The 16,260-nt window shown below is 36.5% G+C and overlaps 1 protein-coding gene and 1 long non-coding RNA gene across 2 annotated transcripts in view; one reads left to right on the top strand and one right to left on the bottom strand.

Annotated features, from left to right (window-relative positions):
- Positions 1 to 16,260, top strand: part of MED27 (mediator complex subunit 27) — a 333,651-nt gene that overhangs the window by 220,913 nt on the left and 96,478 nt on the right. The window contains exon 4 of the mRNA XM_077147305.1: positions 12,741 to 12,834. Within this exon, the coding sequence (XP_077003420.1) occupies positions 12,741 to 12,834 (94 nt within the window). The remainder of the gene's footprint in view (positions 1 to 12,740; positions 12,835 to 16,260) is intronic.
- LOC143672829 (uncharacterized) overlaps positions 1 to 16,260 on the bottom strand; it is a 112,775-nt gene that overhangs the window by 3,703 nt on the left and 92,812 nt on the right. The gene's annotated exons all lie outside the window — the stretch shown is intronic.

Genomic DNA, 16,260 nt, shown 5'->3' with positions numbered 1-16,260 from the left:
CTACTGTAGGTGCTTTCTTTTAAAAAAAGTTTTTTACTGTAAAATGTAACATATATACAAAGCAAAGAAAGAAAAAGCAATAGCTTTCAAAGCACACTTCAACAAGTAGTTACAGAACAGATCCCAGAGTTTATCTTGTGTTACCATTCTACCATCTCAGATTTTTCCTTCTAGTTGCTCCAAAACATTGGAGCCTAGAAGGAATAGTAATATAGTGAGTCAGCAGTCATACTTGTCTGTCATTTCCTATTTTCTCTTATACCTCTGCCTTCTTCCTTTATCTCGCTCCCAATCAATAGGAATTTTTAGGCAATGTCTCATTTTTACTTTTTCATGTTGAGAAGGGGTGTTGACACTAAAGGCTAAGGGATGTAATCAATTGATAATCTTGGAATGGCTCGTCCCTCTGGGTTTCAAGATTTATCTGACCTAGGAACCCTTTGGGAATTATAGGTTCCAGGAAAGCGAACTTAGTGCGTGAAACCTTTATAGAGTTCATTTCAAGCTCTAGGTATTCTTAAGAGTCAACACGAGTGATGTTGATTGGGGTTTAGCAAACCATGGGAATTAGCACTGTCTAACTGAAGCCTGGGTAAGAGTAGCCTTCAGAACAATTTCTTGACTCTATTTGATCTCTCTCGGCCACTGATGCCTTATTTTATTACACTTCTTTTCCCCTTTTTGGTGCATTCTTTCATTTAATTCTCAAAATGACCATACGGACAAGAAAATGTGTTTATTCTTACTTTACAGATGAGGAAACCAAAATTTAGAGAGGCTAAAGTAACTTGCCCAAGATGAGGGGAGAGCAAGAATGTAAGCATCTAGGTCTGTGTGATTCCTAAGCTCCAGCCTCAGGTTCTATATTATTCTACGTAACAATTTTAAAGAGTCCACATGCAGGATTCATTTATCACATATCTAATGAAAGCATTTTATGTGCCAAACAATGTGGTAGGGGCTAAGGGTACAGCAGGGGAGAAGATGGACTGTGCTTTTCCCTCATGGATTTTTTAGCCTAATGGAAAAGGTGAACATTTAACAGTCACCTTGATGTGCAGGTATAGACAGTGATGTTTGCTATAAAGGACAAGTGAAGGAGCCATGAGTGATGATAACTGATCCATTTTTCATTTGGGGATCTTGGAGAAGGCTGCTCTACCAAAGAGAAGGTTCTGCAGCTATCTCGAAGGTGATTAGATTAGGAATTGAGGGGGTATGAGCGTTCCACCAGAAAAAAACTTATATTGAAAGCCCTAAAGATAGGAAAGACCCCTGAAGTTCTAGACAAGAGATCCCACCTGATTTCAGTTACTTTCCATTTGTCATCATCTCAGTTCTGTCTTGCAGTCTACTATGTGATGCTTATTTAGTTTTGATTCAGTCTGCTTAAATTTAGTCCCTATTACATGCAAAATCATTTAAGGAACTGAAGATGATTGATGAGTGAAAATAAAACTTGAAATTACTGTCATACAAACAATCATATTTGTCCATGAAGAAAAAAAAAGAATTTAGCAATTTCCTGAAATGTGTTGACCATTTCTATTGGTATGCATCTGCTTAATGTATTATTATAACTAAAAATAAGTTATGTCTTCACTGATTATCATTCTCTCAGATATTTCTCATTGTTAAATCTACCATGTATGTTCCTAAGAACATTAAAAAATCAAATGGAAACAAAATCTTGTTTTACAAGTGCACAGGAGACTCTGAATTGCTTTAAATGGTTGCCACATTAAAGCATTGCCAGGATGTGCCAAATATTAATAGACCAGTCTGCACCTGTCCTCAGCTGTAACCATACGATAAAAAATAAATGCTGTTGGAATTTAGGGAAGGGTTGTAGCTTTCCAACATGCACTATCCCCCAGCCAGCTCTTGTTGAACATCAAAAGCACAGGAGTTTCTCTCTCATGGTGTGAATTGTAGAGTCTAGCTTTCTTCACTGTCCCTCTGAGTTCTGAGTGTCCTTTCACAAGATCTGACAAAGATGATTGATTTAATAACTGTTGTTAATTGGTAATACTGGAAAGCTCAGTATGAATGTTTTCGTTGTTGCTGTTTTTTCTCCTTTTTAACATGTAAGGGCTTGCAGAGGAGGTAGATCTTGAGTGAAATTATAATTCTTCCCAAGCATAATACATTAAATGTTTTATGGAAAACTAGGGCCCACAAAATAATCTGAATAAATTTGTAATGCAAGAAGAGCTGAAATTTACAAAAAGATTTACCTTTTAGTTATTATAAAATAAAATAACAAAAGAAGTATTCACTATTTCACCCCTTCCTCTTGTCTACCAACTTTGCACATTAAAAGTCAATGTGAATGGGCAACGGTGGCTCAGTGGCAGAATTCTCGCCTGCCATGCCAGAGACTGGATTCGATTCCCAGAGCCTGCCCATGCGAAAAAGAAAGTCAATGTGCATTCATCACTCCAGTCCATTTAGGACATCTTCATTACTCAAGAAAAAAAAAAGTCACTGTGACCTTGAGAGTCACAAAGTCAGAAACCCAGCTAGAGAACCTAAGGAAATTTAACTTAGGTGTCCTGCTTCTCTATACTCAAGCCTTTTACTTTGAGTGAAAATGGTTCATGTAATCCTTATGAGGATAGACACTATCTAGGGTCAAATGGACACTTAAAAGATACTTATTGAATGACTAGAAAGACAGAAAATCATAGACTGATTTCATTTTGTTACTATGCTACTAAAAATTTTCCCAGTTTTATAAGAGGTCTGAGTAATGATGAAAATAAAATCTGCTTTTCCCATGGAATCCTCTCAGATTTAATTAAAAAAAAACACTATGTTGTGAAAGAAAGCCTTAGAATGGGGAATCCAGAGACATGGGTTCTGAGCTCAGATCTACAACTTAGCCATTCTGTTACCTTGGACAATTTATTTATCCTTTCACCCACCCATACCCCACACCCCCTTTTTGTCATTTATAAAACAAGGATTTTCTATGTGTCCTTACTTACCATAGTTGGTGAGTGATTGTATGTGAGGTAAAGGTTGCAAAAGTGCTTTGAGAACTGGAAAGCAGTAGCTGCCTTCTCCGGCTCAAGATGGGCAAAAGACCCATCCCCCCAGCCTCTAATTTTCACAGAATGTCTGCTATTGGAATTGAGAGTTAAGAATTAACAAATAACTATGATTATTAAATCATTAAGTAGATGCTTTTCTTACTTTCTTGTCTATTGTAAAATGGCTGAAAAGAAATTCCTAAAATTACTGAACCTAGCTAGCTGCCTTGATCTTTGATAATGATTATAGAACTATATAGAACGTTTATCTCGTGATTATAAAAGCCTTTTGACTAGTGCCTTTTATACCCCTTTATCCCATTTTGTTTTGTTTTTTATTTTGTTTTTTTTTTTGTATGCTGTATAGTAGGGGTCACGTTTTATTCTTTTTCCATGTGAGTATCCCATTATTGCAGCACTATTTCCATTTGTTAAATTTTGTTTGTTTGTTTGCTTGCTTGTTTTTGGGAAGTACATGGGCCAAACGCGGGTCTCCCACATGGCAGGCAAGAATTCTACCACTGAACTACCCTTGCACCCTCTACCCCCTTATCCTGTTTTACAACTTAAGAGTATTATGATCACAAAGACAGCCCCTAATGCTTAATTAATAAAGGAGCTTGAGTCATCCAGAACTTACCCTCCCCATTTCCTAAACTATCTTACTAGACAAAGCTAGCATGTAATCAATCTGTGCAGTCTCAATAATTAGAGCATCTCTAACTTCATCATCTCAGAGCCATATACTCTTTATCCTAAAGCCTGTCCATCGTTTAATACTATGAAAATGTTCAGAGTTACTGCAGTTCTGGGAAACAAGTTTTTAGGCCAGTAGGCCCTCTTGTCTCTTGCTTCTCACTCAGCAATAAGCTCTTTGTTTGAAACCTTGATGTGTCAGGAATTGGTCAGTTGAGCACATTGGGCAGAAAACCCCACACTTTTGATGAGTATTGCTATCAGTTTTTTTTTCCATCTTTAGTATTTAATATTGTTCCCTAAAACAGAGTAATTATTTGTTGAAGATTGCAGGCATTCAATAAATATTTAATAAATAAAATGAGAATAGTTCTACTAATTAAATTCCTTAGGTCTCTAAGATGCTAAACCATGTGTAAGAAGAATTCTGTTTTTATGATGCTATTTGCCACGTGTTCTAGTTCATGACTTACGTATGAACTTGACACCTGACATCTGCTTGACACCTCACAGGAAGAAGAAAGCAGGCAAGTTCTTTAATATGTCTTAGTTTGTGGTGAGTCTTTTTGCACTTACCCCAAGTTTCGGAAACATTAGAAGTAGCTTTTGTTTACTTTCCTTGGTAGTTCTCCTAATTTTTTGATTGTTTGTTTTGGTAATATATTTACATGGTTCAAAATTTATAAGTTTCTAAGAAGGCACTGCCCTCCCCACTCTCTACGTGGGACATGACTCCCAAGGGTGTAAATCTTCCTGGCAACGTGGGACAAAAGTACTAGAATGAGCTGGGACTCAGCATCAAGGAATTGAGAAAACCTTCTACACCAAAAGGGGAAAGAGAGAAATGAGACAAAATAAAGTGTCAATGGCCGAGAGATTTCAGAGTTGAGAAGTTATCCTGGAGATTACGCTCACGCGTTATATAGATATTGCCTTTTCAGTTAAGGTATATTGGAGAGGCTGGAGGGAAGTGCCTGAAAATGTAGAACTGTGTTCCAGTAGCCATGTTTCTTGAAGATGATTGTCTAATGATATAGCTTTCACAGTGTGACTGTGATTGTGAAAACCTTGTGTCTGATGCTTCTTTTATCTACAGTATGGACAGATGAGTAAAACATATGAATTAAAAATAAATAAATAATAGGGGAACAAATGTTAAAATAAATTTAGTAGATTGAAATGCTAATGATCAATGAAAGGGAGTAGTAAGAAGTATAGGAAAAAAATAGGGAAACAGGCTAAAATAGATTGGGTAGATGGAGATACTAACAGTCAGTGAAAAGGAGGGGTAAGGGGTATGGTATGTATGAGTTTTTTCCTTTTTTCTTTTTATTTCTTTTTCTGAATTGATGCAAATGTTCTAAGAAATGATCATGGTGATGAATATACAACTATGTGATGATATTGTGAGTTATTGGTTATATACCAACAATGAAATGATCATATGGTAAGAATGTTCATGTTTGTATATTGTTATGTTTAAAAAATTTTTTTTTAATTTTTATAAATCTCCCCTCCTCGTGTTTCACTCCCTATAAGCAACTCATCCTAATCTTAACAGCCCTGTCTCAGGTGTTGATTGCCTAAAGAGATTTTGAATATCTTTTGCTGAAAGACAGGGCCCTTAGGTAAGTAACCAGCTGGGAAAAGCTGGGAAAGGAGTATGGTAAAGGATACTGCGTAGAAATCTAAGCAAACGGCTCTCATTTCTGTCCACAGTACGTTTCTTCTTGCTTTTTAATGTAAAATTTATAAAATACCCTGAATTTCCTTGAGAGAATAATAAGAAATCTTTCACAGACATGATGCAAACATTTACAATTCCAAGAGTGAGCGGGTTTGGCCTAAGTTTCTAATCTTCTTTCTGTAGTTTCAGTCAAACTCATGAAGTAATTAAACAACCCCCACCCCCACCCCCCGCATAGACACTCCACAGGTCTTTTCCCACCCACTATCAAAGTCCACTCAGTCTCATCATTCTGAACAGGTGTAGAAGAAGAGCTTAAGTCAGTTGCACATCATGCAAATAATTCCCTTTTGATATCTGTTCGGCATTATCATTTCCCAAAAAAAGATGGTTTACTAATATATGCGTTCCTAATTTTTAGATGTTGTATGAGTAGAGAAAATGAACAGCATGTAGCTTATATACTGTGTGGGGTAACTGCTATTTAAATTCAGCTTGGGCTGCTAAGCATCATAATAATTTGGGAGCGCTAGCTGGGATCCAGATTTGTTTTGTGTTTTTTTAATTGGGGAAAGGTCAGACTGTAGAGAACTAAGCCATCTGTCCAGCAAATTATTTTTAGGCTTTAATTACAAATAGTTTGAAATATAATTTAACGCATAGAGTAGAATATCATCTTTTGCAAAATTGATATCTTTAGGAATGTCTTCCACAGTATCATTTTAGTATTGTGATTCCAATTTGGTAGCACATATCTTTGTACTAATGTTTTGCAGAATTAATTAGTTCATTAAAAGCAACAAATAAAAACTGGCATGTCAATAACGCATTGCACTTCTTTAGAAGGCTCTTACTTCTAAGAGGCACGGAGCTTCTAGTAAAAAAGATGCAGGGATTTTGTGAATGCATATTAAGCTGTAAGACTTTAAAAGATCTCTGCTTCTTTCTTTGAGGTTTGTTATTTGGTGCTCTCTGATTGCTGTTGTTAGTGACTTTTGATGGAAAATGTAATGAACTCTCCAATACTTCAAAATTTGTCTGCTAAAAAGAACTTAGCATTTTAGTTTTTCATTACTACCTAATTTGGGTCTATATGGCTTACTTTTAATAGAGTGTATACTCATTCAGCAAATATTTAAGGAATACCTGCTTGGAGGCCAGGCACTCATGACAAGGGGCCAGGAATTCTACAATGAAGGAGGCAGTTATACAGTCCCTTAGAGAGTTCTGTTGGGGAAATAGATGTTAAATAAATAATTTCTTGGATAATTGTTTAATTACAAATGTGACAGGGGCCATGAAGAGTATTAAAAAGTACCATAAGAAGTAGAATGGGGTGCACTGAATGATCCGAGTAGAGTGTATCAGGGAAATGTTATTTAAGCTGCAAACCTGAATACTTGGAAGCATGAGTAGGAATTACCTGGGCTTGGGGATGAAAATAGTTGTGAGAAAAATATTCCTGGCAGAGGATGCAGAATGTACACAGTGTGCAACACAGGGCAAGCCTGCTTAGAGACATGGAAGAAGACTACATGTATCTAGAGCAATAATTCCTTGGCTCTGTTAGGACCGGAGGCTTGAGTTCACCATCAAACTCTGCCATTGATAGAGTGACATAATAAGTAGGGTGCTGATGTGTGGGACTCTATCTTCTATTTTACACAAGAAATGTCTGTACAATTTGGGTGATATGACTTTGGAGAGCAAAAATGATTTCTCACAATCAGATGACCACTAAGGTCATGGAAGCAGGTCCTTGACTTTTGTTGGATTTGTTATGAGTAGGAAGTAGTTGTTTAAAAACAAAAACATGAAAACTAACCTTAGTCTCCATCATGAAAGTATGAATATTTGATTATCAAAACTGTTATTTACTGTACAGTTTCAGTTATCTTCTAAGTGGCCACAAATACATATATATCTATTTTTTCCCCTAAAATCTTTGTTGTAAAATAAAATTTACAGTTCAAAAAGAAATAAAGAAGAAAGCCAAATACCACAGTTGTAGAAGAGTTCTACAGCAGGGTTTCTTATCTTGGTGTCCACATGTGGACTTTGAGAGGTCTTTGAATGGCAGAAAATTGGATGTAAAATTTTGTCCGTATATGTATTTTAGCTTTTACCATATTCTCAAAGAGAGCTATGACTCAAGAAATTTCAAAATGCACTGATAGAAGAAATTTAAAAACCTGATAAATCTGTTATGTATTGCAGAAAGGCTTTAAGTTTTGGAGGAAATATTTGTGTGTAATTCCACAAGGCTGACGTGGGGCAATTGGGTAGAGATACTAAGTCGATTTGAAACACCCTGGTGGTCCAGCAGTATAAAGGGCTGCCTTGTGAGGTAGTAAATGAATTCTCAGGCCAGACTACTTATAGAATATCAGAAGACAAGGTTTACAGTACTTCAGAAATTAGATTTAGAAATCTGAGAATGGTGTGATAGTTTCTGATGCAGCAGATATGTTGAGATATTTCAAGCTGAATCTCCATCCTCAGGAAGCCATTAGAAACTTCAGGAACAGTCGGTTGAATTGCGCTGGAAAAAAAATTGGATCAGGAAACATTGAGAGTATGACTGTAACTGGGAAATAATATAGGGAAATAAGATTCTCTGGTTGCTTAAGAGTTAATTTTTCTGCTGGAAAATATTGAGGTTAGGAATTTACACTGTGATTTGAACCGGTGATTTCTAGGAGTTTGTATGTCTGGCCCAGTTCTTGAACCATCTAGCCAGCGTATCAGCCTAGTACTTTGGGGAAATAGAATCAAACAGCCCTCTGTTTTTGAAGGGCCTCTGTAATGTAAATAGGAACAGCAATCTTTCCAAGTTATTACCCTGTTAACAGGTTGACAGATATGTGCAAATTGTGACTCACTGCTCAATTTGGCAGTAAATTAATGTCTTTCAGCACTGCGTCTGCTCAAGTGTAAACTAGTCACCACTGCTGTATTACTGCATGTTTCCCTATATTAAAAAGGTAAAAATTAAAGTAATTTGATCCTGCCACAGAACGGAATATAACATATGGTAGAAGTGTAGGAGGGGAGCATACTGTTCCTACCTGTCCTTAGCCCTGCAATAAAAGTTGAGTGAACGCACATTGCAGAACTGTGTGCAGATTCTGGTGGCACATACTGTCTTGGAAGGCAACATTCTGAGAATTACTGCCAAAGAGGTGGTATGACAAAGACTGCTTCAGCAAACTAACCCCACACCCTAGCAAAAGGAAAAATCTGTCTCCAGATTTTTCATTTGAGGTTCTGAGCTTTCCTTATTTCTGTCAAGTCACTATTGGTGGTATTGCATTTTATAGGTTGAGTCTGTTTAAAAATGAAATGTTTTGATTTTTTGCTTCTCGAATTTCGACGATTGTTTTCCTCATTTGAAGATGCAGCTGACTTTCTTTCTCTTTTTTGGAAAATACATAATGTCACCTGTAAAAAAGAAATTTGCATCTCCTTTATGTTAGGCATTCAAATGAAAAAGTCTTCTTAAAATTTGTTTGTGCTTAGTAGACTTGTTTTTTGAATTTGCTAAACTTTATCTAAGACCACCGGTTGAGGAAACAACAACGAAACCCATTCCAGACCTCTCTCCTTCCCTATGCTGGCTGCATATTTTTCCTAGGAACTATTTTCCTCCTGCCACTAACTTGCCCTTGCAAGTTTTAAAAGCTCATAAATAAAGGAATCTAGAAATGGCAAAGAATATTTGTTGTTTGTCCTTTTAGCACTCTGCCCCTTACTGTAACCAAACAAAAGGAGGTAGTTGTCATGGAATTCTGTAAATCTGTACACTGAGCTTGATTTCTGGCTTTTAGCATGACCTGTGATCATCATTTAACTTGCCTGTTTTTCTAGCGGATTAAAGAGTCTAGTTTTTCAGAAAGAATTTGGAAGGCTTCAAGGTGAAAGATGCAAGAGAGAGCATATTATGTTACTTTTGTACTGAAGTTCTGCATATTCATTTGCATTCTAGTGTTCAGAACTATGATGGCTATTGATTGAGAATCAGTTCAGTAGACATTGCCTACCCTCCTGATTAGCATATATTTAGCCATTACCTCCATTCACTTGAGACGGGGATTTTTATTTCCTGCTGAGTCTGAATTTAACTGGATTTAGAAGAAATGTGTAAATGAAGAAGTGTTTCCGGTGACTTGGTTTAAGTTTTTGGCATGAAGTTTGTCATGTGTCCTCTGCCATTTCAAGAAACGTCAGGCAGTGATGAAAAATAAATTAGTTTCTTCTTTTCCTCATCTTTTTACCTCTTCTGTAGTATTAAGCTTAGAACCAAGGCTGTGTATCTGTAAGCTGTGAATCTGGAAGAATACCACAGGACGTGATATGTCATTTCTTGGTCAGTCTGTCCTTGGCCCTTCAGGAAAGATTGTTTTTTTGTACCATTTCAAAAAGCAGCAAAATGGGACTTTTAAGAAATGCCTTTTGTTCATTCTGTGCAGGTTTGCTTTTTTTTATGCCGTATCCCAATGCTATGGTCCCTTCTGGAGATGGAAGATAACTGTTCGATACTGAGCTTCTAATAACCACTTCGTACATGAGGAATATCAAAGTCTGCCTTCAGCTTTCTTTTCCCCAGGGCAAATGTCCTTCAGTTCACCTCCAACTCTTCTCTTAGCTTCTCACCATCATTGTTATTTGCCACAGGTTTTCCCACAGTTTTCCCCTTCCTCTTCAGCTGTTTAAAATTGAACATAACATTCTCTAACAAAAAACTGATAGGTTAAGCAATAAGATTACTTTGTAACTTTCATGGCTGATTTGGCATTATATTATCTGCTATCTCTTGTGAGTTTTCTGACTAAAATCTATTGTGACTAGAGAGCTAATCTCCCTCTTCATCCCAAGAAAACATACCTTTTATGTGTCTCAGGTTTAATAGACATGTAATTTAATTTGTCATATCCAAATGGAATGCTCTTTAATAGATATATATCTTTTCAAATGGAAAATACCTAACAAATAGTTTTGCATCTCAGCTTCTATGGTTTACACATTCCCATTTTCTCCAGTGATGGTGAGCACCAGTGCTTGTCTGATTTTACTGTAAAAGGATCTGGAGCCAGACATAACTCTTTTTATGCAGTCAGTTGGCTTCTTCACAAGGTACCTCCATTGTGGGGAGAATTCATCCTGCTAAGAGAGGGCATCTTTGAGAGTAGTCCCATAGATGCCGTCTGTGGCATACTGTGTTTTAATAACACAATAGTAATCATTTTTTAATAGTAACCTAATTTGAGTACCTTTTATGTGCTGGACACCATGCTAAGTGCATCAAATCAAATATTATCTCAGTTAATATTAAGAGGATTCTCTCTTGGACCAATGTTCCCAAGAAAATATTAGAACTGATAGATTGCCTGATATGTTTAACTCTCATGAGAGAAATTTTAGAGTCAGTTAGAGAGTTTGAGGATAAAACTGTATTGGGGGATGATGTTATCAAGATGGCACTATAAGACATCCCCAGGATGCCTTAGAGACAGCTAAATAAAAGGACAGATACAACTTGCTGGGACCTTCAACATGGATAAACCTTGAAGTCATTATGTTGAATGAAATGAGCTAGACACAGAGGGACAAACACTGTATGATCTCACTTATATGAAATAAACAGAAACTACACTTAAGAAATAAGTGAATAATGTCAGGATAATAGGCAGAGTAAAATCAGAAACCTGAATGCAGGTTACCAGGGTCTAGGAAGAGGAGAGGAATAGGGAGTTAATGTTTAATTGGTTCAGAGTTTCTGTCTATGGTGGTGGAAAAGTTTTAACAATGGATGATAATGATGGAGGCACAACTTTGTGAATATATTTAACACCACCGAATTGTTATTTGAAAAGGTATAAAAAAGGGAAATATTAGTTTGTATATAAGTTACCACACACAAAAAACAAAACATAGAATTATATAACACAAAGAGTGAACCCTAATGTAACAGTGGCTAAAGTTGATAATTATAATAATGTTTCATCAATTATAACAAAAATGCCATACTAATGCAAAATTTTAATAATGCTGAAAACTGTGTGTGTAAGGGGGTATATGGGAACTCTGTACTTCCAAATGATTTTTCTGCAAACCTATACCTGCTCTAATAAAAAAAATGAGAAAAACTGAAATAAGTACATAGACAATGAATCAAATGAAAATCAGGGCAAAACAGAAGTCTAGGAAAAACAGAAAGCTGTACAAGTAAATAAACATACTCTTGAACCACTATGTGGCTCAGCTATTTAAAATGTATGCATAGACTTTAGAATGTAAACACCAGATATTTACAAATAAAAGCAGAAATTGTGAATAACTTGAATTAGTTATAGAGTTCAACCAGGAAAACCAACTTCTTCGGGTATTTAAAACAGAAGGAATTTAGTCCTGGGTGGTGGTTATTCAAGGGATTGAGAAACCAAACAAAAGACAGTAAAGCAACCCATAGTTTAGCAACAACTGAAAGCTGTTTACCATCCCTAACCTAGAAGTACAAAAGGAGGAAGCTGTTTTATTTGGAGACCAGTGGCTAGTAAGATGAAAAAACTAAATTCTCATATCATATAGGAAAAAAAACAATGGGTTATGCCTAAAATGAAAAATCATAAACTAGCATTAAAAACACAGTATTTAGAAATATGGAGGTAAATAGCATAAGAAGTGTCTAAACAATGGTAATTTCTGGGAAGCCAAGAGGAGGAATGGGATTTAGTGGGTTTTGTTTAAAAAAAAGCCTTATAGCTATTTTAAAAATGTATTGCGTTGATAAAAATTAAATTTTTAAAAGAGAAGCTGTCATGGTTAGGGACAGGTGTCAACTTGGCCAAGTTATGGTACCTGTTCATCTGATTGGGCAAGCGCTGGCCTGTCTGTTGCAATGAGGACATTTCATAGGATTAGGTCATGATCACGTCAGCTACATCCACAGCTGATTCCATTTGTAATCAGCCAAAGGGGAGTGTCTTCTGCAATTAGTGATGCTAAATCCAATCATGGGAAGCCTTTTAAGGAGGACTCAGAGGAGACAGGTTGCATTCCTGCTTTGGCTGGTGAGCCTCTCCTGTGGAGTTCATCCAGGCCATCCATTGGAGTCATCGGCTTCAGAGCCTGCCCTGTGGATTTTGGACTCTGCGTTTCTACGGTCACGTGAGACACTTTCATAAATTTTATATTTGCAAGTGTTCCCTGTTGATTCTGTTTCTCTAGAGAACCCTAACTAATACAGAAGCCTTCAACAAACTTTAGATTTTCTTTGAATAGAACTCTAGTTCATGCAAATATGTTTCTCTTTTTCCATTTAGGTATGTTGATGATGTAATTAGCCGCATTGACAGGATGTTTCCTGAAATGTCAATCCACTTATCCAGACCTAATGGAACATCAGCAATGCTTCTGGTAAGATCTGCTTGACTATTTGTAGAAACCTATAGAAGGAAATTGTCCTCAAGTTTAACTCTCTGGTTCTGTTTTGTAGGATCTATAAAGTGGAAATTAAATCCCAGTATGATAGTTAATAGCATATTTCTTTTTAATGGTTTTCTGTAGGCCAGAAAGTCTGTATGTTGATACCTTGCCTTTGAACCAAATTGCAAACCCCATCTGAGTGTTAACCAGAGCTATGAGTTAGTTCATAGTACAAACTTCTAAACACTGTTTTGGTGAATCTGTTTTATATTGTCCCAAAAAGATAACAATAAACATTAGTAGTGCTCAGCTATTGTGCCCTGCCAAAGAGAACATCCCCTTAAAACAGAACCAGGTTTTATGGATATCAACTATAAAATCCGTTATGTAGGGTGGGCCTCAGTGGCTCAGCAGGCAGAATTCTCACTTGCCATGCCAGAGACCCGGGTTCAATTCCCAGTGCCTGCTCATGAAAAAAAAGATCTATTATATATTTGTAAAAAGCTTTCTGAAACCTCATCATTGATGACTTGTGTTTCTGGTTCTGTTATTACTGGTTTTGGTTTGCTCTGAGCAGTCTTGCCATTGATGCATGTGCTTGCATACATTCACCAAAGAAAGTTACAATTTGGAAATATGCTGGAATATAAATACTAAATTATATTATTAATTAGAAATGTATTGAGCCTTCAGTGATAGATGCTTTTCTAATGGTCTCTGTAATAACATGTATTTGAAGAACATTTATGAATATAGATATCAAGAAGCTACCACGTTTTACAGAAAGGAAAACTTATTTAATAAGAACAATGATTTTTGATGGGAAAAGAGAGATGAAATTCAGGACTGAGTGTTTTTACATCTAGCCAATATCTGCTGCTTTAGGGCCTAATGTGAACTTGCCAGAGTTTAGCACTTTGCTTTTGTAAAATCTTGTAAATAGCCAGTTTCCCAGGTTGAGTTACTATTCACTGAAGCCATTCATCTTAAAAGAGTAGACTTGTGCGTATGTGTGTGTATTTCTCTTGAAAAAGATTTGAGCCTGTTAAATGTGATATTCATTGTGAGGAAAAAATTAGTGAAGTTCATCTAATTTTCACATTTTCTTAATTTTAAAATTATTTTGGTAAAAAATGAAGAGAATGAGAGTATGTTTAATACAAAAAAACAAACATCATTCTTTATATAGGATGTATCTGTATACAAGATATGAAATATTTGTCTGAATTAAACATATAAATTGTCTAAATTTAAGATCCTTGGGTCCCAGCAGCCAAAACATAAATCCTGCTTTCAGCATACTTGAAAGAGACCTATCAGTGAATGAAGATAAAAATGAAACGTGCTCAGTGAAATAGGTTTGTTCAAATTATTTCTGGGTCATTGAGTTCCCATTTCACGATGAAGGTAGGAATTTGGCATTGAAGGTAATAAGCAGAGGAAAGAGGATTATAGGTAAACAGGTCTATGATGCTAAGAGTTACTTCTGAGAAAGCAGGCTTTTATTTCACAATGACCTGCCCCCACAGTCTGCTTTCTCATGGAGCTTCTGTTTTAACAGACTAATGAGAGAGTCTGAAGGCTCAATTCTATTGAAGAATCCCATTTTATATATACCGTTTTTATACCCATGAGTGACTAATTCATATCCATAGCCATAGACCTTACTTTCTACAGGTGACACAGGAATTCACATGGGGGTGGTGCTTATTTATAAGAATAATATTGGATGATCTGATTCAGAATCAAATTGCCAGGTGTATATTCATACTTTTAACAGAATTTCTTTATTAGATTTTTACTTTTAAAAATGGTACTTTTCTTAGATTATAGATTTCTAAGCTACTTGCTGCTGCCACGCCCAGCTTCTCTGATGTTGGAGGAAATTCTCACCTGGCAGGAGAGCAATCACCCCCCCTGCTGCCTTTGCTAGTAACCTGTTCCCTTTGACTTGGGAAAAAGTTGGGACCCATACTGTATGCAGCAGAGAACCACTCTGGGATGTTTAAGTAAGAGATAAAAGTGTTGTTTTCATGAGTTAATCTGGTGTTGTTCTGGAAAGCTTTGGAAGGGGAATGAGACTGGTGGGGAAAGACCAGTTTGGGTACTGTTGAAGCAGGCCACATTTGAGCGTTCCAAATGTACCTTTGCTTTTTGTAAAAGGCATTTTCTCCTGAATCAGTGAGGCTTCCTTCAATGCAATCAACAGAAACTTACTCTGATTAATTTAGGCAATCTAAATTAATCTAGCTTCATTAAAAAGCAAACAAAACCAAAACAGTTAGTTTTGTTGCTTTTTAATGCTAGATGGTCATGCACTCAAAGATAGAACTGGCCTGCCAGAAGGGACAAAATTGGGGTAGCTCCAGGGATATCAAGAGTAAGAGTAAGTCAGTGTTCCTTTTGCAACCCTGTGGCCAAAATGATTTGGCATCAACTGCCTTCCATCTCTTTGTCTGTGTTCATACATTCTAGGGAGCAGTCTCGCTAGCCTAACCTGGGGTTGACTTCCCGTATGGACAGATAAGAGGTCATGTATTTGCAGCCCACAGAACTACGTAGGGTGGAGAGGGAGTAATTCCACAGATGAAGAGGGATGGAGCTGGAGAAAGCAACAGTCTACATGATAAAATAAATGCCCTGTGTTCAGAGCTTTATGGCTTACACAGCAGTAATCTCATTTGATTCTCACAGTGGCCTTCAGAGTAGATAGACCCAATTGTTTTTAAGAAAATCGAGACCCAGAGAAGTGCAATTGTTTCTGCAGGGTTATGTAGCTAGAACACTTGCTCCCAAGCCTCCAGGATACTTTCCTCCTCCCATCTCTGATAGGTCATGCTATTGACAAGTAAATTTGAACCATCAGGCACTGGACTAGTCATTTTCTCTTTAAAAATTTTTGTTATATACTTTTATATACATAAAGGAATTATGTAATATATATGTTATAAAGCATGATGATAAACCCGTGAACATACCACCAAATTTAAAAAGCAGAACATACCAATTCATGCTTCTTCCCAAGCACTGGCTGTCCAAACAAGGGCCACCATCTTGCTATCATTCCCTTCTCTTCCTTTTTTTTTTTTTAAATATTATATATTTTTTATTATTGCAGTAATATGTATATAACATAAAATTTGCCATTTTAACCATTTTTAATACACATTTCAGTGGCATTAATTCACGGTGTTGTGCTACATCACTACTTTCCATTATTAAAACTTTTCTATACCCGAACTGAAACTCTTAACCCTTTAGGCAGTAACTCCCCATTTGCCCTCCCCTCAGCCCTTGCTAAACTCTAATCCACTTTCTGTCTGTGAATTTGGTAATTCTAGATATTTCATATAAGTGGAATCAGGCAATATTTATCCTTTTGTATCTGGTTTATTTCACTTAGCATAATGTTTTCTA

This window comes from Tamandua tetradactyla, chromosome 2 (assembly GCF_023851605.1).
Source record: "Tamandua tetradactyla isolate mTamTet1 chromosome 2, mTamTet1.pri, whole genome shotgun sequence".
Classification (NCBI taxonomy): Eukaryota; Metazoa; Chordata; class Mammalia; order Pilosa; family Myrmecophagidae; genus Tamandua; species Tamandua tetradactyla.
The sequence above is the reverse complement of the archived record's forward strand: the minus strand, read 5'-3'. Positions and strand labels throughout refer to the sequence as shown.